The following is a 22,562-nucleotide window of genomic DNA, read 5'->3' as shown; positions in this document are numbered from 1 at the left end:
CCTGATTTTCATTGAAGATTTGTTTTCCAACATCTATGACTTTAGTAAGGAACATAGTAACAATAACACGATTAATCTATGTAACAACTATGATATACATACATATACCAAGGGTTTTTCCTCCCCTTACAAGGGTGGTAGCCAAAGTCAAAGCCATAAATCCACTCCCACTCATTTCATCCTCACATACTCTACTCCCATTCACCACTCCTTCCTCCCTCTTTTCTTTGCTCCTTCTGGATGATGGGTCATCCTTGCATCTTGCTCAATGCCCTGGGTCAAAAGCAATGCAGCAAGATACAGCACATTTACAGCAAGGGTTTCATTTAATCGGCAACCACCCTCTCACATACTCCCTAACCACCCACTCCCTCCCATGCATCACAGTATCATTCATACACAACCATTCTCCATTCACCCTTCCTCAACAGACATCCCCTCTTTCCCAATGGCCCTTTTACCCTATCCATCCATCTCATCCTTGGTCACCCCCTCATGTTCACTCCATCCACACCTCTTTTACTAATCTTTCTTCACTCATTCTTTCCATATGTCCAGACCATTACATGCAGGTCCCTGTCATTATATTTGCAATGTAATATGCTTTATCTCTTTATTGACTTCCTGACAAATAACACATAATATTCCATTGGGAAAAAATAAAACCAAATTTAAAAATTATATACATTTAATTTTATATGTGGATCTAACAAGTTTTACAAAATGTTCATGCCTCTCATATAAAATGGAAGATGCAAAACAAATATGTGGGTAGACGAATACAAATTATCATCACATTTTTTTTTATAAAGTTGGTTTTCAATTATGTTAGTTATCTCTGACAAGAAAATGTTCAGCTTCATCAATGACAATCCATAACAAGGAATGAATTACCAAGTCAAAAGCAGGAAGTCTACAAAGATACATCAACACAAGTTATAAGAAACAGGTTTCCTGTCAATTATCACAAAATATAATAACTTCGTGGTTACAAAAAGGAGAGAATAAGAAGAATGCTGGATTAAAAGATATTAACATGAAAATAAAGGAAATATAGAAGCTACCAGATGGGATCTCCAACTGAAGGAATACAGAAAAGGTAGATAAGATTCACAGCATAATGCTGTACTTATCAGAAGGGATAATGCCTCAAGACTGTAAAAGAGCCAATGTGGCACCAATCATTAAAGGAGATATAAAGGAGAAACCCCTGAATTATAGACCAGTGTCTCTGACCAGCCTCTTGGAATGGATGAGAACCTTCCTGACAGATCAACACATGAAAACTATAGTGAACGACAGACTGTCAGGATGAAGGGAAATACCCAACAGAGTTCCAGTCAGTGTTGGCACCACTCACAATGTTCTTCATGCAAATTATTACCACCACAATGAGGGTGGGGCTGCATCACAGTTATGTCGCTGTACTTGTTCAATGTGCATATGGATGGGGTGGTGAAGGATACAAAAGGCTAAGCAGGGGTTAATCTGACATTTGAGAGAGAGGTAATATGACTGACGTCTTTGTGGGACACAAAAATAAACACAGGACATGCAGAAAGATACATTGATCCAAAGAACAAAATGAAAAAATAAATAGTAAACCAAGTATGATGGAAGCACCAGAACAGGAACCCATGAGCATAGCTCTTATCCTGTATGTCACAACTAAGTAAAAACACACATGGATGTATGCACACACATACACATTTAACAGGAAGTTCATGTGTGTCAAACCCACTTAGTTTTAACTCAAGAACAGTTGATATACAGCAGGAGAAAGGGATAGACTGCGTATATCTGGACTTTGAAAAGGCACTGACAAGAACCTTTGTGGAAATTGCAATTTATTGCTGCTGTGCTGCATTGCTGCAGCTCTTGTTGCATTGCATCTGACCTGGGCAGTGGGCAGGGATGATCCTTCGTCCATGACAAGCTAAGATAGGGGGAAGCAATTGATTGACATATGCGAGTGGGATGGGTTGGGGGGAGGGTTCAAGTCTTGGTTGGCCATCTTCCTTATATGGAGAAAGAAACCTTTGGTGTATATACACAGGTAGATAAGAGTTTATTAAAGATCTAGAAGTGGGCCCTTTAAATGGATAACTGACTTCCTGGGAGATCAATGCATGAGAACAGTAATGAAGGGTATGTTGGGAGGGCAGTGACTCGCAGTCCCACAAGTTTTAGTTCTAACACTTGTAAATTTATTTATGTACTTTATTTTTGCCCATGTAAGGTACATAGTGACACAAGATGGACTCCAATTTTGGCAGGCATATTCTTGAAAAAAATAAAAAGATTGCAACTAACACCATGTCCTCTATTATCATTAGTGGTCTGGGCTATAAGAAACTTACGAGTACATTATGAAAATATACTGCCAAATATTTAGTTAGAAATTATATTCTTATCTATGATAAATATAACTGTTGTTATATTGAACTAGGTGTCTGTTAAGAATTGTAAACACATGTTTATATATTGCACCAATGCTTATCAAATCCTTTTAAAAGTTGACTGACGTTGTACTGAAAAAAATAAATACAAAAAATAAAAAAATAAAATAATAATAATAACAATAATAAATAAGTAAATAAATAAAAAATAATGATAATAAAATAGAATAAAAAATAGAATAAATAAATAAATAAATAATCAATCAACATAATATTACATTGAAAAATAAACATCCAGAGAACAAGTAGACACTGCCAAAGAACCCTCACAAAAAGTATTAATTCAACATCTAAATGAAGACTTGTATAAAAAAAGTGTGATGAGAAATATGACATTTGGGAATGGACACTAAGAGGAGATTTCATGAAGGAGTGATTGTGCTGAAAGCACTGTATGAGGCAGAAACATGGACCATAAAGAGAGGGCGAGAGGAGTTTAAATGTGTTTGAGATGGAATGTCTCAGCAGTATAGTAGATGTTACAAGGTTGGATAGAGTAAGAAACAATGGGGTGATGAGGAGAGCGGGGGTGGAAAAGGAGATGGTAGATGGGGTTGATGAAAGAGTATTGGGATAGTTTGGAGACATGGAAAGAACGAGTGAAGAGAGATTAGTAAAAGAAGTGTGGAAAGCAGAGGTGGATGGAGCGAACACGAGGAGATGACTGAAGATGAGATGAATGGGGTAACAGAGGTGATGAGGAAGGAAGAGATAAAGCAGAAGATAGGGGTGAGTGGAGAATGGTTGTGTATGGATGATACTGTGATACATGGAAGGGAGTGGGTGGGGGATGGGGGGGTTATGTGTAAATGATATTTTGATGCAGCCTGATGGGATTTCTCTCTGTCTTCAATGTTACTGCATGAGAGGATGGAGGGGGGGGTTGCTGATTAAATGAAGCGGCCTTGCTGTGGATGTGCTGTGTCTTGCTGCATTGCTTCTGACCCAAGGCAATGCATGAGATGCAGGGATGACCTGTCATCCAGGAGGAACCAGGAAGAGAGGGAGGGAGGAGAGTGAATGGGAGTGGAGTATGTGGGGGATGAAATGGGTGTTTGGGGATTTATGCCTTTTAACTTTGGCTACCTCCCTTGTAAGGGGAAAAAAACTCTTGGTGTATGTATGTATGTATATGTGTATATATATATACAGTATATATATATATTTATGTAGCCAAAGCTGGGCATGCATTTCCATCAATGCATTACAGATTTTAATTTCCTTAGAGTGGTCTGCATTACTTCGTATGTGTATATATGTATATATATATATATATATATATATATATATATATGTATATATATATATATATATTTATAATATATATATATAAATATATATATATATATATATATATATATATATATATATATATATATATATATATATATAAATATATATATATATATAAAATTTCCTTAGAGTGGTCTGCATTACTGTGTATGTGTACAATGCAGACTGCTCTAAAGAAATTAAAATTGTAACACATTGATGGAAATGGACCCCAGATTTTTTGGTAACGCACTACCTGTCCAGCAGTAACATATCCAGCTCTGCATTTATCATAAAAAAGATGAAACAAAAGAAGAAAAATTAAATAAATAGAAAATACAAACCATTAAACTCAAAAATACCCCATCCCCCCAACCAATGAAAGAGTTGGAATAACTCTAGGAAATATCCTATCACCAAATCCAGTATGAGATAGTTAAGAAGTACTTAAAAAAAAATAATAATAATAATAATAAATACATATATAAATTAAATAAATAAAAATAAATAAATAAAATAATAAATAATGACAAAATAAACAAATAAAAATAAATAAAATAAATACAAATCTTCTATTTTTCAACAAAGAATGTGAAGAGCTTATAGCATAGGCATGTAGCTCTGGCCAAAGCCATTGCCTTTACCCTGTGTGCTTGAACGGTTTGGGCAGGTATGAGTCACTGCTGGGATTCAAACCCACAATTCAGAGAATGAAACCAGCATGCTTCTGATTATGACATCTGTGCACCCAACAAAGAAGGGAAAGAGAGAGAGAGAGAGAGAGAGAGAGAGAAAATAAAAAGAAAAACTCATGCAGAAGACCAAAACAGGATATCAAACTTCCTGTATATTACATAAATACATATACCAAAGGGCCCTTTCCCCCTTATAAGGTTGGCTATTTTGTATATTACAATTAGATACATTTTGATAAAAACCCACACCTCCACACAGAAAGAGCAAAATACATTTCCTGTGTATTAAAATATTTGATTACAAAAATCTAAAAATTTCATGAGGTTAATGTGTGTGAAATAACTTGTAAAATTTTTATCCTTTTACCTTAATTCTATATATACAATAAGCCTCCACTCCCTTACAAGGGATGTAGCTAGCCAAGGCATGCACTCGCATCCATCCCACACATATCCAATATTCATTTGCTTTCCTTTTTATCTTAGCTTAGTGATCTAACTTTTTTACCTTTCATCTTGTTGTAGTTCTCACTGGTTTTGGATATTCAGCAGAGCTGTTAAAAAATAATGGCTTATAAATATGGAAATTGCTGATATGGACCATTCTTACACTAAGTTATATAACAAACACTGATATGATGCAAGTTATAATCTATCTATATACCAAGGCAATTGATACCAAAGACATCAAGATTACTCCCCCAGTCAGCATTCAGTGTCTATGACTAACAGCCATACAGCAAGACACAGAGTACAAGTGACTTGGAGAATATGATCTCAGTCCTCCTGCAGAGATATTGATAATGCCATATACTTTGGCTGAGTGAGTCCATAAGACCTTGGACAATGCCAATCTTCTGAAGTACTTCCTGACATGACCCTCCACTATTATGTAATACACTGCCAAGGTATATGAAGCTTTCCAAGACCTCAATGTCCTTGTTACATGCATGGACAGACTGAACTGTCAATTTCCCAAGGAATAATACATACATATACATATGTATGTATTATTCCTTGGCAATCTTATTAACCTATCGATATATGACCTCTCTCCCCAAAACCTTGACCAAACATCTAGGTTCTCACATATATAGACATAAATAGGAGGCCTTAAAAGGGACACAATGGATTGAGTAAAAGACTTGTTAACATGTAACAGATATAAAAGAACAATGGGGAGAGAGATAGAGAGAGAGAGAGAGATGAAAAGTTGCACTGGAGAGAAGTGATTAAAGGGGCAAAGGGCTCAGTTCTGGCACCTGTAAAATTTCTACTGTATATAAATATGATGAATGAAATACACAGCCATACAATGTTATTTGTGGATGATGCTAGGATCATAAAGAAAATGAAAAATATTGAGGATTAAAAACTGCTACAGGAAGACTTAGATAAGGTCGTAAGATAAAGGAAGGGATTCAGGAGTGGAAAATGAGCTTCAAAGTAAAATAAAACTGATGAGAAAGGAATTAATAACAAAAGCAGAGGAGGAAAAGGATTTACGGACTTTAATTAGGGATAGAAATCAACTGAATTACGGACGAGGAACCAGTCCCTGCCTGAGGGAAGTTGGACCTGGGGTATGGTTCATTAAATTCCTCTCTACAAAATCCTCTGTAAGGGGCATTGTCTTAGCCTCCTGATAGGTTAGCAATGTTAAACAGAATCAATTAGGAATGATTTTTTGCCAGAATGTCATAGAAAGAGAAAACAGGAGTGACTAACAAGGTGTTGAAGAATACAAGATTGACATTTCATTACATAGATGATGATAATGACAAAAATAACTGAGTCTGATTCAATTCAGACTGGAATATGTAGATGTATTTTGTGGTTATCACACCTAAAGAAAAATAGAAATCAAAAGGAAAGACTGAGAGAAATGGGACTTCCCACATTAGGATAATAATGAGAGAAAAGTGATGAGATAATATCTAAATCAGGAAAAGGCACAGAAAAAATGGACTGAGAGGACCTGCTGGTATACGAAAGACCAACAAATGTTCATAATAAAACATTAAAAAAGCAAGATAGCTTAAAGATATTTAGAAGTATAGTTTTTAACAAAGATACCTAGATTTGTGAAACAAACTGGTAGAAATTATAATCCAAGCCAACAACATAAACAAATCTATGGCAAAGTTTGATACATACATACATATATCAAGGGTTCCCCCCCCCTTACAAAGGAGGTAGCCAAAATCAAAGGTATAAATCCACTGCCACACATTTCATCCCCATTTACTCCACTCCCATTCACCACCCTTCCCTCCCTCTTCTCTTGATAAGTGGAGATAAAAAGACATGATTCTATGAGTACAGCTCCAACCCCATGTACTACAACTAGGTAAATACATACATTCATACATACCACAACAGAACAGAAGAAAAGACTGGAGACAGGGAGTCTATATTTACATGGCTAACTGCTGTCCTCTTCAGAAGTCACTGAAGAGGACTGTGTTAGCAGTTGAAATATATAGACTTCCTGTCTCCAGTCTTTTCTTTTGCTCCAACTGTTGTGTTAGTTGTGATTTTTTAGTGTGTTACTATATTTTTCATCAGTGATATATACATACATAGTGAAGGGCCTTCTCCCCTTTATATGGAGGTTGGTCAAATCAAGGCATACATTCAAATCACACACATCCTTTGTAAATGCAGATGACCAAAACACAAATTTACCTCAATAATCTAGAACTATGGTTGATAAACAAAACAGAATGTTTGGGTTCCCTATGAAATTTGTGGCATTATTTACTCCTGACTATCATAAATCCAAGACACTCCCATTGGTCAGATTAACTCAGTGGAAAAAAAAACTCATGATGCAGTGAGCAAGCAGTAAAATGATTGATGCACACCATTAGTATAAAAAGAAAAAGGGTGGGGAGGAGCTTTATTCTTTATTAGGTTTTCAAAAGAATTTTGGTATACACATTGGGAACTGAGAACACCATCCAAATACAATGGAACCTCGGATAATGAACTTAATCTGTTCTGTGACTCTGTTCATAAACCAAAATGTTCGCTAACCAAAATAATTATGGCAAATGCACCAAATCACTGCTGAACTGGTGGGGTTGTGTGTACAGGAGAATGAGTATGTTCTTACCCTGAAGTATTGTTCATTAACAGAGACAAAAATGGTTCACATTGTTCATTAACTGATTTGTACCTTACAGGGGGAGTGAATTAAATGGTCAATCTCTCCCATTAAATGAAACCTTAAAAATATTTGGCCTTGCATTTGACACACACATAACCTTTACTCCAAACATTAAATACCTCACGGTGAAAAAAGGTAAGGAGCCTACGACAGGAGACACTGAGTAGCTACAGCCCAAACTGTCACTTTTACTCTATGTGCTTGGACTGTTGGGGCAGGTAATAGTCACTGTTGGGAATCAGGGAGAATTGCAGGATTTGAACCAAAAACTAAGTGAAGAGAGCAAAGGCAAATGAGAAATTGTACAAATTTCAGTCAGAGGCAGGCACATGATTTGGGCAGTAGAAACACGTACCACTCAACATACACAACCCATATGTAAGTGTGTGTATGTATGTGTGTGTAGGTGTGTGTGCATGTATGCGAGTGTGCACATGTGCATTTGCATGCTGAGAGATACAAAGACGGGTCACCATGAGCATAGCTCCCTTCCCGTATAATACAACTAGGTAATAATGTGCACCTGTGTACATTTTTCCAATTGTTCATGTATAGTAACTGATCCATAAAATGTTACCTCATATTTGCAAGGACTTTCATATATTCAGGAATGCAGCTGTTCTCCTTCTTTGGTGGTGGGTTTTCTACAAGATAATTATTAAGGTAGATAGGCATGATGCACGGAATCCCATGTGATGCAAAGACAGCCAGATCAATCTTTTCTACTATATTCTGTTCCACAAAACAATGTGTAATTTCAGTGATGTTTTCATATGGTGGTCTGTTGAAAAAATTAAAATAATCAATACCTGGAAAATGCAAATCATATATTATATCATATTTTTCGCAACTTTGAATGCAATATAATACTATTATGAAAGGAGGTATCCAATCAGGCAATGGCTGACAATATGATGGAGAAGAGTAAAAGATTAGTCTGGATTAGATAATAGAGTAGGTTAGAATAAAGAAAGTATGTTGTAAGATATTTGCTGGCTGAGAGGGTTAGGGCTGTCACTATTTGCAAGGTGATGGCAGTTCAAACCCTGCTATTGGCGAGTTGAACCAAGGGCACGTTTCATTAAATTCCATGCTACATAGTTCTCTATGAGGGGTACTGTCCTAGCCTCATGATAGGGGGAGTTTCACAATGTTAAACCGAATTGAATCATGTTGTAGATTTGTGTTGAGAGAAGATTCGGTTACTATTCTTCCCTACCTTAGGGAACCACACAATGTAAGATCATCTGAAATGTCTTATCCCTTTTGTGTGCAATACCTTTTGCAAGAACCAACCAGTATGCTCTTTCTCTCCTTCAACAGGAAGGCTCTGAACTCTCTTCCCAATGACACTTTTCCACCTTTCATTCCTGTCCCCAAATGCACTGCTTAAGTCAAAAGCAATACAATGAAACAGTGCCTTGACAGCAGGGAAGGCCAGCTGGAATTGATTTATCCACACCACTTCATTACACAATCACTAGCCCAACCTCATACACTTGAAAAAGTTACAGAGCAGACAAGAACATCTCTTTTGACAACAACATTCCTTTGTCTTTCTCCATTTACTCCTGTCTTTGACCCTCTCTTCCCTGCTCAAGAGGCATTCCAATGCCCCTTTTACCCTGTACATCCATCTCATTCTTGGTTCCATCAAATACTGCTTTCCACACTCATTCTTTCTATATGTCCAAACCATCTCAGCATAAATCTTATACAGACAGTAACCACATACAGGGAGGAGGAGGAGGAGGAGGAGAAGAGGAATTATAATGAGATTTTGTGTATGCCAGCCCTGCACAGAAGAAAAAAAAAAAATACATACATACATATGTATGTATTTTTTATTATTTTTTTATAATAATAATAATAATAATAATAATAATTAAAAAAAAAAAAAAAATTACAACAGTGCATACATACTTTGTCATGAGAACTTCACCTCCGCCTGCTTCAATTAGTCTTTTTAAAGAAGCTATTCTTCCTTTGCTGGAATAAATCACAGCTTTCATGTCCGTGAAGGCTCCTACTCCCGATTCCCTCTCATTATGTTTGTTGGCACATTGCTGTAGTTTGACACGCCATCGATATGCAGCGGCTGAGAGTTTAGCCTCTATGCTGTCTTCTGGCCAACAGTTATTGCCTAAACTTTTGGGATTTCCCCATTCATATTCATCCTCCTGAGATAAAAAAGATTTAGATCAATTACAGCAATGGTCTGAAAAGTGGCTAATGAAATTTAACACAAGTAAATGCAAGGTAATGCACATAGGTAAAAATAACAGTAAGTACGATTACAAGTTATTTGGAAATTCATTAACAAAAGTGGATAGTGAAAAAGATCTCGGCGTAATTATCAGTAACGACCTCAAATCATCCAAGCAATGTATTTCAGCCTCTGAGAAAGCAAATAAGATTCTGGGACTGATTGCGCGATCTTTTGATTTCAAAAGTCCATCACTCATTAACAAGCTATATAAATCGTTAGTTCGTCCACATTTGGAATATGCTGTTTCCGTATGGTCACCGAATCTCATTAAAGACATTGACAGACTGGAAAAAGTACAACGGCGAGCCACAAAACTGATTCCAAATATAAAAAATAAATCATACGAAAATCGACTAAAGCACATGAATCTGTTTTCCCTAAAAAAACGTAGACTCAGAGGTGACTTGATACAGGTCTTTAAGATTTTAAAGGGAATTGACAACATCAAAAGTGACAAAATTTTCACATTGAATGAGAATCAGACAAGAAACAATGGTCTCAAACTGTCCGGAAATAGATTCAATTTGGAAGTAGGTAGAAACAACTTTGCCAACCGTGTAGTTAATGAATGGAATAAACTTCCTGCACAGGTAGTGCAATGTAGTTCAGTTCGAAGCTTTAAGAATCATTTAGATAAATACCTAAGTAAGATGCTGTAATGATTATAATTTATCTTATATTATTTGTTTTTGTTTTGTTATCGTTTGTCTGTCTGATTTTCAATTATTATTGGTTATATGTCGGTTTATTGTTTGCTATTTACCTGTTTGTTTGTTATTTTAACTATACCTATGCATTTGTTTATGTTTTTTATTTGTTATTTGCCTTATTATAGTTTTTGTTTGTTATTTTATTATTATGATTTTTTTTTTCATCCGACCTAGATATGGATCAAAAGGTCTCCTGTCGGCATGCTCCGCCTTTGTAATCCTTTGTAATATTAAGAGATAAAATAAATAATGTAAAGAGCAATCAGGTATTATAAAACATGTCTTCCTTATTATATTGACATGTAATTTATAACTTTTCCTTTTTACCCAATGTGTATTTCAACATTTATCCAGACTACCAATATTTAGAATTTAACTAGATCTGTACTGCTGAAGTGTCATACTTCACATATATTCTTTTCCTCACTTTCACAGATATCTAATACCTTCTACCTGGTTTCTCCCTTTGTCCTTCTGGTGTCCTCCACAACATTATTCTTGCTATCATATGAGGCCCCGCATGGAGAAGTGTCCCATGTGACACAATGGCCGGTTTTGAGTTATGCACATACAACACTATTTTGGCCCTTCTACTTCAATCTGAGCATGTCGGAAAGGACAAAATGTGACCTGCAATATGGTCGAAATGCTCCTAAAACAAAGTGGTAAAACCTCATGCTCGCTCGGCCTGCGCAAAATAGTGTTATATGTGCGTAACTCAAAACCGGCCATTGTGTTGCATGGGACACTTCTCTATGCGGGGCCTCATATCTACTTACATACTAAGGAGTTCTTCCCCTATTGTTGCCTCAGCTTTCACAATATGGAAAATCCGCAGCCCAACAGCAGCTGGCAATGGTCTTTGGAACCTCCCAGAGATCTCTCCAGGAATAAACTTTGGACTATTGTCCGTTTTGTATCAGTGTGGGGCTGTATCCATATTACTGACTCAAAGTGGTAGGGAGAGAAGAATAGTTGTCAGTTGTCAGCTCTCCATGTATAAAAAAAGTGTAAGAAATACAGTTGAAGTTGATAAGGAGAGATCTTGGACCAAGTCTGGAGACCAGATACCAGCCCCCTCCTAATGGAGGTGAAAGGGTTGACAGGTTTTGAAAATGGGCAGTTTTGCTGTCTGTCTTGCAGGGCTACCACATGCAGGTACCTAACATTGGTCTCTCCCTCTCCTATCTGTCACCTACTTGTTTCCCCTTTATCTTAGATCCTCATGGATAAAAAGTTCTGGCTGTCTTCTACCCACTGTCTGGGTTAGATGAAATGCAGCAAGATACAACACATCCACAACATTACCCCACCAGTTTATTTACCTTGCAATCCTTCCTCGTCCTCTAATAATATACATATTTACCTTTACAAATTTATGCTCTTCAATGCAAGCTTGCAGATATCTGGGGCACAAGATCCATTTTCCGGCAGCTATTGCTCCAAGGTGCTTCTCTGAGCGTGATGGCTTTGCTGTAATAATATGTGTCCCAAGAGGATCAAAGGCAGGGGCCTGACTTACTTCCCCACCTAAGTCCTCAATAATTTTTGTGTAATGAATCCTTTCATTGTCTGTCATGCCTGAAAGGATGAAGATGTGCTTCTGTGGCTTTCTGGGAGGATCTTCCTTTTCTTGATCTTGATATTCTTGAGTAACATCCATGTCAGGGTCATCCTCCACACCATTTCCATTTTCTTTGTACTCGCTGGTCATTGCCTTCTAAAGGTAGAAAAAAAAAAAAAAGTTTAAAAAACTGACACAGAACTAAGAAAATTGGACATCTTTACTCCCTTTTCCTTTAATGATTTACTTTACAGCTGAAGAGTAAGAGAGAAGGGAAATGGAACATAAGCTAGTTGTTGTTTGCAGATGATGCTGTGCTTGTGGCTGATTCTGAGGAGAGACTGAAGATGCTGGTAGTAGAATTTGAAGGGAAGTGTGAGAAGATAAAGTTGAGAATAAATGTGGGCAAAAGCAAGGTGGTGAGATATGTGAGGAGTAATAATAGTAGACTTTGAAGGATGGAAGGCTACATGATGTGGAGAGTTTTAAGTATTTAGGGTAGCATGTGGATGTGAATGGAGCAGCAGAGGTGGAGGTGAATTACAGCACACAGGAGGCATTGAGAATAAATGTGGGCAAAAGCAAGGTGATGAGATATGTGAGGAGTAATAATGGTAGACTTTGAAAGATGGAAAGCTACAGGATGTGGAGAGTTTCAAGTATTTAAGGCAGCATGTGGTAGTGAATGGAGCAGCAGAGGTGGAGGTGAATTACAGCACAAAGGAGGCAAGTAAATATTGGAGGGGATAAAATATGCTATGAGAAGTAGATATCTGGGGATACATGCAAAGATGTACAAGGTAGTAATAGCACCCACAGCATTATATAGAGCAGATCAAAGAGAACCGAGGTAGTTTGGGCATGTGGAAAGAATGAGTGAGGAAAGATTAAGTGTGGACAGCAGAAATGGATAAAATAAACTTGAAAGGAAAACTAAGAATAATGTGGATGGACAAGGTAAAGAGTGCACTGGATGCAAGAGGAATGTTTGTTGTGCAAAAGGAACATACATATACCAAGGGCTTTTTCCCGGTTACAAGGGAGGTAGCCAAAGTCAAAAGGCATACTTTCACTCCCATTCACCACCCCTCCCTCCCTCTTATTTTGGCTCCTCCTGGATAACAGGTCATCCCTGCACCTTGCCCACTGCCCTGGGTCAGAAGCACTGCAGGAAAACACAGAAAGGCTGCTTCATTTAATCAGTAACCCCTCTGCCTTTCCATCCCCTCATACAGAAAAAAAAAGAGTAGACAGGGAGAAATCCCTTTGGACTGTGTCAAAATATCATTCACCCATACTCCCTCATCCCCCACTCCCTTCCATGCATCACAGCATCATCCATACACAATCATTCTTCACTCACCCCTATCTTCTGTCTTCTCCCTTCCTTCCTCAACAGACACCCTCTTTCCCAATGCCACTGTTACCCCATCTATCCATCTCATCCTTGGTTGCCCCCTCATTCCCTCCACCTCTGCCTTCCACACCTCTTTTACTAATCTTTCTTCACTCATTCTATGTATCCAAACCATCCCAATACTCTTTCATCAAGGGAGGAAGATAGAGGTGAATGGAGAATGATTGTGTGTGGATGATGAAGTAGTAGAGGAAAAGCAGATTCAGCTAGGTGGAGGAAGACAGGAATGAACTTTCATTGATGAGCTGTTGAGATGAAAGGGACTATGAGTGGGTTTTTAATGGTTGTAGGATGGCTCTGGGTTGGATGTATGATTTGACCTAGCCACCTTCCTTATGAAGGGAAAAAGGTCCTTTAGTATGTTTATACATGTAGTTGTACACAGAATTCCTCACCTGATTTTCCTTTTCCTTCAGCTCTAGGATTTCTTGTGTATCTCTAGTAAGCTGACCCTTCAGTTTCATTCTTGCTTCTCGTTCTTGAGGATCATCCCAGGTAATGGCTGTGTTCTGTGATTCTGCACAGGTGTCTTGAGGGTCTTGTTAGGAAATAAAATGTGAAAAAACATCTAAATCAACACCAGTTCAGATAAAAGGGAAAAAAAGCATGTACACACCATGGGGCTGTTCCTCATTATACGTAAAACAGCCAAGTCAAATCACAAGTAAAATCATGTATCTACCCCACACTCATCCGAAACCCAATCACTGCCCTTTTCATTTTAGCAGAGAGAGAGAGAGAGAAATGAGACAAAACAGGAAAGACAGAGAGGTAAGAATACACTAAAGAAAACTGTTTACTCACCTGCAATGTTTGCTGGTTTTGTTGGGGTGTGTCTTGGTCTTTCTAACATTGATTTACTCCATGATTTACCAGATGATTTTCGACCAGATCCAGTCACTGTTGCAAGTGCCTCCAGTTCCTCCAACTGTTTTGACAGTGCTGCCTTCTCTTCTTCCTCCTCTTCAGCGCCCTTCTGCGTTGCCTCTTCTGGCACTTCAACAGTATCATCTACTTGCATGACGTGCTCAGACTCCCCAAGCGTGTCTTCGATTTTTCTTGTGGATGCATTCGTACCAATTTTCCTTTTGTGTCCTCTTCTCGAAGACGTAGGGGTTGCCTTTGCACTGAGTATGGACAAAGTCATTTTTGGATTGTGTGTGTGAGGGAACAATTCTTCATCAATTTTGTTATTTTCATCTCTGCACATCCACACCCATTCTGGCGAGACAATAATTTTTCCATCTTCTCTTGCTACACGGAACTCACGGTTTGTATCATTGCTTCGACCTTGGAAAATGAAATGGGTGACTGTGTGATCGTACGTCCATCGGTAATCACCTCCTAATTTGGTAACTGTTTGATAAATAGACTTTTGTTGGGTTTCAGGAATCTTTTTACATACATACGTAACCACTCCTGTTAAGGGACCATGAACATCTGCTGCAACTTGTTTATTCTCTGAGGGGTTTTCTGTATTTTCTTTATCAAATGTTGGTGTAACCTCTTTAACTTTTTTTCTTGCATTGAATTCCCTTAAATTAGCAGCAAATTTCTTATAATACGTTTCCATAGGCGTGTTCTGCTGTTCTTTGTCGTCCTCTGAAGCATCGTTATCAGACAGGTCGTCGAGCATCCGTTTAAAGGCTTTTCTTGTCCGTGCATCAGGATTGGGATACCAAGTTTGGCCATACGGTGTATCAGGAGTTGGTAAACCATCTAAACTGTCTATACTACTTCTTTTTCTACCCGGGGTTGGATACACTGGAAAAGAAAATACATTCGTGTACAAATATCAATACAATCTGAAAAAATCTTTTATACATGTATACATACATATACCAAGGCTTTTTCCCCTTTACAAGGGAGGTAGCCAAAAAGGAAAAGGCATAAAATCATTCCCACCCATTCCATCCATGAAAACACTCTACACCCCTCCACCCTCCCTCTTATCTTAGCACCTCCTGGATGACGGGTCATTCCTGCACCTTGTCCACTGCCCTGGGTCAGAAGCAGTGTCGCAAGACACAGCACATCCACAGCAAGGCCACTTCATTAAATCGGCGACCCCCCCCTCTCCGTCCCCCCATGCATAAAAGGAGAAGACAGGGAGAAATCCCTTTGGGCTGTGTAAAATTTTGCTCACATATACTACCTCACCCCCCATCCCCCCCACACATTTCACCTCATGTGTCACAACATCATCCATATACAACCATTCTCCATTCACCTGTCTTCTGTCCTCTCCCATCCTTCCTCAACAGACATTCCCCTCTTCCCCAAAGCCCCCTTTACCCCATCCATCCACCTCATCCTAGGACGTCCCTTCATGTTCACTCCCTCCACATCTGCCTTCCATACCTCTTTTACTAGTCTTTCTTAACTCATTCTTTCCATGTGTCCAAACCATCCTAATATTCTTTCATCAACCCTATCTCCCAACTCCCTTTCCACCCGTTCTCCTCCTCACCTCCTCATTTCTCACTCTATCTAGCCTAGTAACCCCCATCGTACTTCTCAGACACCTCATCTCAAACACATTCAAACTCCTTCTCTCTTACTCTCTCATGTTCCATGTTTCTGCCCCATGCAGTGCTGTTGGCACAATCACTCCTTCATACAGTCTCCTTTTAGCCTCCACTCCCAAATGTCTATTCCTCATTACACTTTTTAATCCACCAAGGCATTTACTCGCTTCTCTCAATCTACATTCTACCAATACATACATACATATACCAAGGCTTTTTCCCCCTTACAAGGGAGGTAGCCAAAAAGGGAAAGGCATAAAAACACTCCCACCCATTTCATCCCTACATACACTCCACACCCTTCCTCTCATCTGAGCACCTCCTGGATGACGGGTCATCTAAATCTGAAAAAATCTTTCATACATGTATACATACACCAAAGAGCCTTTTCCCACTTATAAGGGGTACGGATATGTCAAAGAATGCATCCATCCAAAACCCATTATCATTGCTCATCTTAATAGATATACATCAAACTCTTACTATATCCCTAATGATATGTGATCAAACTATGTATCTATTATCTACTGTATTTGTGTGGGCCTGTTTCTAGGTCACTAGCTAAGAGAAGGATGTGGGTGGTAAGAGCTGGTTCCTAGCTTTCCTAGAGTGAAATAACCTAGGGGTAGTGGCAGTGGCAATGGCAGTGACAGTGAAGGAACTTTGTTGTCAAATCAGACAGATCTTAAGTCTAATTCAAAGACTAAGTGTCAGCTGTACTTACAATGTGGTAGGAAAGGAAGGAATGGAGGTGAAGGTAGAATGCAGATTGAGAGAAGCAAGTAAATGCCTTGGGGATTAAAAAGTGTAATATGAAATAGACATTTGGGAATGGATGCTATGAGAAGATTGTATGAAGGGGTGATTGTGACACCAGCATTGTATGGGGCAGAAACATGGAACATAAGAGTTTAAATGTGTTTGAGATTAAATGCCAGAGAAGTATGAGGGGGGGTTACTAGGTTGGATAGAGCAAGAAATGAGGTGAGGAGGAGAATGGGGGTGGAAAGGGGGTTGGGAGATGAGGTTGATGAAAGAGTATTGGGATGGTTTGGAGGCATGGAAAGAATGAGTGAAAAAAAATTAGTAAAAGAGCTGTGGAAGGCAGGGGTGGATGGAGTGAACATGAGGGGGTGACCAAGGATGAGATGGATGGATGGGGTGAAAGGGGCATTAGGAAAGAGGGCAATGTCTGTTGGGGAAGGCAGGGAGAAGAAAGAAGATAGGGGTGAGTGAAGAATGGTTGTGTATGGATGATGCTGTGATGCATGGGAGGGGGTGGGAGGGTGTGAATGATATTTTGACACACCCCAAAGGGATTTCTCCCTGTCTTCTCTTTTTCTGCATGAAGGGATGGAGAGGGGGGAGGGGGGTTTGCCGATTAAAGGAAGTGGCCTTGCTGTGGATGTGCTGTGTCTTGACCCAGGGCAATGGGTGAGATGCAGGAATGACCCGCTATCTAGAAGGAGCAAAGAAAAGAGGGAGGTAGGGGTAGTAAACTGGAGTGGAGTATGTGGGGACAAAATGGTGGGAGTGGATTTATGGCTTTGACTACCTCCCTTGTAAGGAGGAAAAATCCCTTGGTATATGTATGTACTTTTAAATCAAACATGTGTTTTACACCCATATATTTCACAATCTGTGTCACTAAAAAAAGCCATAAGATTAATAAAGTTAAAATAATTAATTTACTTCTTCTAATGGTTTCTTCATCTGGTGTCTTGATTTCACTTATATTGACATGCTGTTGGTAAACAGCTCGAATCTTCTTGTTGACAGGTGTTGGGGCAATAAGGACCGAGTCTTCTTCATGACCATGCTCTGCCTTGTCAAAGTTTATGTCTTCCTTCCTGACAGTTGTGGAACTCAGATATCTCTCTGTTGGGAATAAGATGGGTGTAAATTTTAGTCAATCAATCAATCTTTAGCAAGAGATCCAAGGCTCCCGGTTAACTGAACTGGCAATGGACACTGGATTGACCCACAGGTCACACATGAAAGAGAAATCTTGTAGTCTGGGTAAGGGTAGAGTAAGGCAGCGTAAGATGAGCTGTTCTGTTTCTTGTGTGTGGTGCTCGGATCTGGGGCACTATGTTTCTGTGGACAGACCTATTCTCTGTTGGTATCGTTTCAAATCTGAATGATGGCCTGAATGCAATCATATCTGTGTGGTTCTTGCATGCTATAGGAGGAATGTTTTGGATGGGCTGACATCTGGGGGAGTTAGGTTGAATATGGAATTATGGGGGCTAATCTTGGAATGCCTGTTTTGAGAGCAAGTGTATGCATGTTTGTATGGATGTGTTGTGAAACGTACGTGGTAGGATAATAATGTTCGAGTAATATGGTTCTGGTGTGTGTGTGTGTGTGTCTTTCCCTTCCATTTTCTTTGCACTGAAATTTGCCTATTGTTTCTATCTGATATTCTATGCGGAAAATTCTGTTTTCTGAGTGTGGATGTTCTCCACAATAGTTATAAATTTAACTCTAAAAGACTTTTCAAATTAAATGACCTAAAACTTCTTAAAGTGTCTTACAATATGGAAGATCCAGTTCTTAGGTGTTCCCACATTCCTTTATTTTCACATGAGCCTCACTATTCAACTATCTTAGTATTCCTTACATTTCTTACAACCAAAAAATGTAATATCATACAGCCTTACAGAATTATATCTCATACTTATCCACCAATCTGACATCTCTTGTAAATTACATTCACGTCCAAAATACATCATTACATTACAAACATACTAGGTAACTTCAGACTGGAAGAGATGGATTCATCAACACCTCCTTCAGCCCTGGAGCTCTTCTTCAGTTAAATAAAATTACTTATTATCAATTAAACCAAAACCTACTAGGTATATATTCGTGTTCTACAGTTAATGCATACTCCAATATTTCTCCTCAAAACACCACTACACAATGTCATTTTCAGAAGGAAAAAAGTAAGGGAAAGAGCATTAGTACTTTAGATATATATATATATATATATATATATATATATATATATATTTATTTATATATATATATATATATATATATATATATATATATAGAGAGAGAGAGAGAGAGAGAGAGAGAGAGAGAGAGAGAGAGAGAGAGAGGAAAAAGTGTGTATGTATGCATGAGAATAAGAACATAGGTTCTTACCAACTAAAGTTCTCATAACAGCCTTAGCATCAACTTCAACCTGTTTCTGTGCATCCACCCTGTAGTCAGTCTCTGACACTCTCTCCATGGACTGTGCACACTGCAGGAGCCAACTGCATGTAACTGCTGGAATGCCCCATTTAATGGCTGCATTGTACTTGTCCCCTTCAGGAACAGGGCATAGCAAATGAGTAGAACACCGAATATTCTTTTTTGGATTGTCCTTCTTTGCAAAGCTTTCTTGGTAACTGCAAATAGTATAGGAATACATATCTTAGTTTGAATATGAATACTTTAGCATGAATAGGTATACATACATAAACAAAGGCCTTTTCCTCCTTTTAAAGGGATGGACAGGTTAAAGCATATACCTACGTTGCACCCATCCATAACCCATCTTGATATGATGGCACTTCACATTCTTGCCTCTTCTGATGCAATATAATAATGATTTTATGCCTTTTTCTTTTTGGCTACCCCCCTTGTAAGGGGGAAAAAGCCTTGGTATATGTATGTATGTATGTTCCACAGATTAATGCCCTCTTTGGTAGCAAAGGATTTTAACTCATTATAAGTAACTCATGTAGATTGAGAGAAGCGAGTAAATGCCTTGGTGGATTAAAGAGTGTAATGAGGAATAGACATTTGGGAATGGATGCGAAGAGGAGACTGTATGAAGGAGTGATTGTGCCAACAGCACTGTATGGGGCAGAAACGTGGAACATAAGAGAAGAAGAGAGAAGGAGTTTGAATGTGTTTGAGATGAGGTGTCTGAGAAGTATGGTGGGGGTTACTAGGCTGGATAGAGTGAGAAATGAGGAGGTGAGGAGGAGAACAGGGGTGAAAAAGGATTTGGGAGAGAGGGTTGATGAAAGAATATTAGGATGGTTTGGACACATGGAAAGAATGAGTGAAGAAAGACTAGTAAAAGAGGTATGGAAGGCAGAAGTGGAGGGAGTGAACATGAGGGGACATCCTAGGATGAGGTGGATGGATGGGGTGAAGGGGGCTTTGGGGAAGAGGGGAATGTCTGTTGAGGAAGGAAGGGAGAGGACGGAAGACAGAGGTGAGTGGAGAATGGTTGTATATGGATGATGTTGTGATTGCATGAGGAGGAATGGGCGGGGGGTGGGGTAGTATGTGTGAGTAAATTTTGACGCAGCCCGAAGGGATTTCTCCCCATCCTCTCCTTATATGCAAGGGGGGACGGAGAGGGGGGGTCGCCGATTAAATGAAGCGGCCTTGCTGTGGATGTGCTGTGTCTTGCGACACTGCTTCTGACCCAGGGCGGTGGGCAGGGTGCAGGGATGACCCGTCATCCAGGAGGTGCTCAGATGAGAGGGAGGGTGGGAGGGGTGTGGAGTGTATTTAGGGATGAAATGGGTGGGAGTGTTTTTATGCCTTTCCCTTTTTGGCTACCTCCCTTGGAAGGGGGAAAAAGCCTTGGTATATGTATGTGTATGTATAAGTAACTCCTAACCCAGGTGGTCCTTAACCCTTTACACTGGATGCTGCCAGGCTATTTCATTCAGTTGCATATGCATTTGCCAAAAGGTCTCTTACCTCTTATAAGGGGGTATGGTCAAGTTAAAGCAAATATTCACCGTATAAACATTTCTTAATCAACAATGAATAACAAACATGGAGACTTACCATGCACCCAGACCCAAGGACAAAGCCATAAGGAAGGTCCTAGTTTTTCCGGAGTAAGTTGTGGCCGCTATCACACATCCATCCAGGGGTTTTTGGGAACCATTAAGCATGTGTGGCATGTGATAATATTCCACTGGCAGAAGTAACTGGTTAAAATACATTTAATTAACAACACATGCTATCATCAATCTTGGCAATACAGTATTTCATTACACAGATGAATCTACCTAAAACTATCCCCTTCCCCAAGACTCTCACCCTTCATCCTCACATATAATCTGCCACCATCGTCATTTTTTGTACATCATATGACTTTGCTTGCACACATTCATCTATAACTTTTTTCTCTCATGTAACTTCCAAATTCAGTCACCAAACTCATTTAGCTTTTCCTCAACATCAATAAGCATGAAGAAATATTCATGAACACAAATGATGTCACAATTAATCCATTTTCTCTCTATCTCTTCCCCCTCACATAGGAAGTACCCAGCCAAGGCATGCACCTTGCTTTTAATCCATTTTATTATCATGAAAGAAGCCTGGTTTTGCTAATGCAAAGAAATACAACAAAGGGTCATCATCAAAGCACTGCATATATAAACAAACCTCTTTTTCTGTGCAGTCTTCCAAATACAGGTGAGATATGTACTCAATTGCCTGTGGATGCACAGTTGATGAACATTGGCAATCAATATTTGCTAAGGAGTAATGAACTTTTCCTCTGTAGTCCACTGGCACAATTTCACCTTCATGGGCTGTGATCACCTCAACAAATTCATCATATTGCTCTCTTGAGTAACCAGACACAGTAAAGAGTTTACCTGAAATATAGAAATATAAGACAAGAAACTAAGGATAACACTAAGAAGAATATATATATATATATATATATATATATATATATATATATATATATATATATATACACATATATATGACAAGAAACTAAGGATAATACTAAGAAGAAAAAAAAAATGGAGAAAAGTGGGAGGTGAGCCAGCTGTTGTTTGCGGACAACACTGCACTTGTGGCAGGATCGGAGGAGGGATTGAGGAAGTTGGTGGCAGAGTTTGGGAGAGTATGTGATAGAAGAAAGCTAAAGATAAATGTGGGTAAAAGTAAGGTGATGAGATGTACAAGGGGTGAAAGTGGCAGTAGACTGGAAGTGAGCATTAAGGGAGAGCAACTGGAGGAAGTGGATAGTTTTAGATACTTGGGTGCAAATGTGGCAGGAAAAGGTGGAGTGAAGGTGGAGGTAGACTGTAGATTGAGAGAAGCGAGTAAATGCCTTGGTGGATTAAAAAGTGTAATGAGGAATAGACATTTGGGAATGGATGCTAAGAGGAGACTGTATGAAGGAGTGATTGTGCCAACAGCACTGTATAGGGCAGAAACATGGAACATAAGAGAAGAAGAGAGAAGGAGTTTGAATGTGTTTGAGATGAGGTGTCTGAGAAGTATGATGGGGGTTACTAGGCTAGATAGAGTGAGAAATGAGGAGGTGAGGAGGAGAACAGGGGTGGAAAAGGAGTTGGGAGATAGGGTTGATGAAAGAATATTAGGATGGTTTGGACACATGGAAAGAATGAGTGAAGAAAGACTAGTAAAAGAGGTATGGAAGGCAGATGTGGAGGGAGTGAACATGAGGGGACGTCCTAGGATGAGGT

General features: G+C 39.0%; 1 protein-coding gene across 2 annotated transcripts in view; it reads right to left on the bottom strand.

Annotated features, from left to right (window-relative positions):
- Positions 1-3,863: 3,863 nt before the first annotated feature.
- mus101 (mutagen-sensitive 101) overlaps positions 3,864-22,562 on the bottom strand; it is a 53,390-nt gene continuing 34,691 nt past the window's right edge. For both annotated transcript variants that reach the window (XM_076198731.1, XM_076198732.1), the window contains exons 12-21: positions 21,502-21,716; positions 20,893-21,038; positions 19,240-19,487; positions 17,779-17,964; positions 14,363-15,322; positions 13,954-14,096; positions 11,944-12,297; positions 9,522-9,778; positions 8,176-8,379; positions 3,864-4,980 (exon numbers count right to left, since the gene is read on the bottom strand). In XM_076198731.1, coding sequence (XP_076054846.1) covers positions 4,938-4,980; positions 8,176-8,379; positions 9,522-9,778; positions 11,944-12,297; positions 13,954-14,096; positions 14,363-15,322; positions 17,779-17,964; positions 19,240-19,487; positions 20,893-21,038; positions 21,502-21,716 — 2,756 coding nt within the window. In that variant the 3' untranslated portion in view covers positions 3,864-4,937. The remainder of the gene's footprint in view (positions 4,981-8,175; positions 8,380-9,521; positions 9,779-11,943; positions 12,298-13,953; positions 14,097-14,362; positions 15,323-17,778; positions 17,965-19,239; positions 19,488-20,892; positions 21,039-21,501; positions 21,717-22,562) is intronic.

Source organism: Oratosquilla oratoria, chromosome 15, assembly GCF_046742065.1.
Source record: "Oratosquilla oratoria isolate Oo_2021 chromosome 15, ASM4674206v1, whole genome shotgun sequence".
NCBI classification, from domain to species: domain Eukaryota; kingdom Metazoa; phylum Arthropoda; class Malacostraca; order Stomatopoda; family Squillidae; genus Oratosquilla; species Oratosquilla oratoria.
This window is presented reverse-complemented; position numbering and strand designations above follow the sequence as displayed.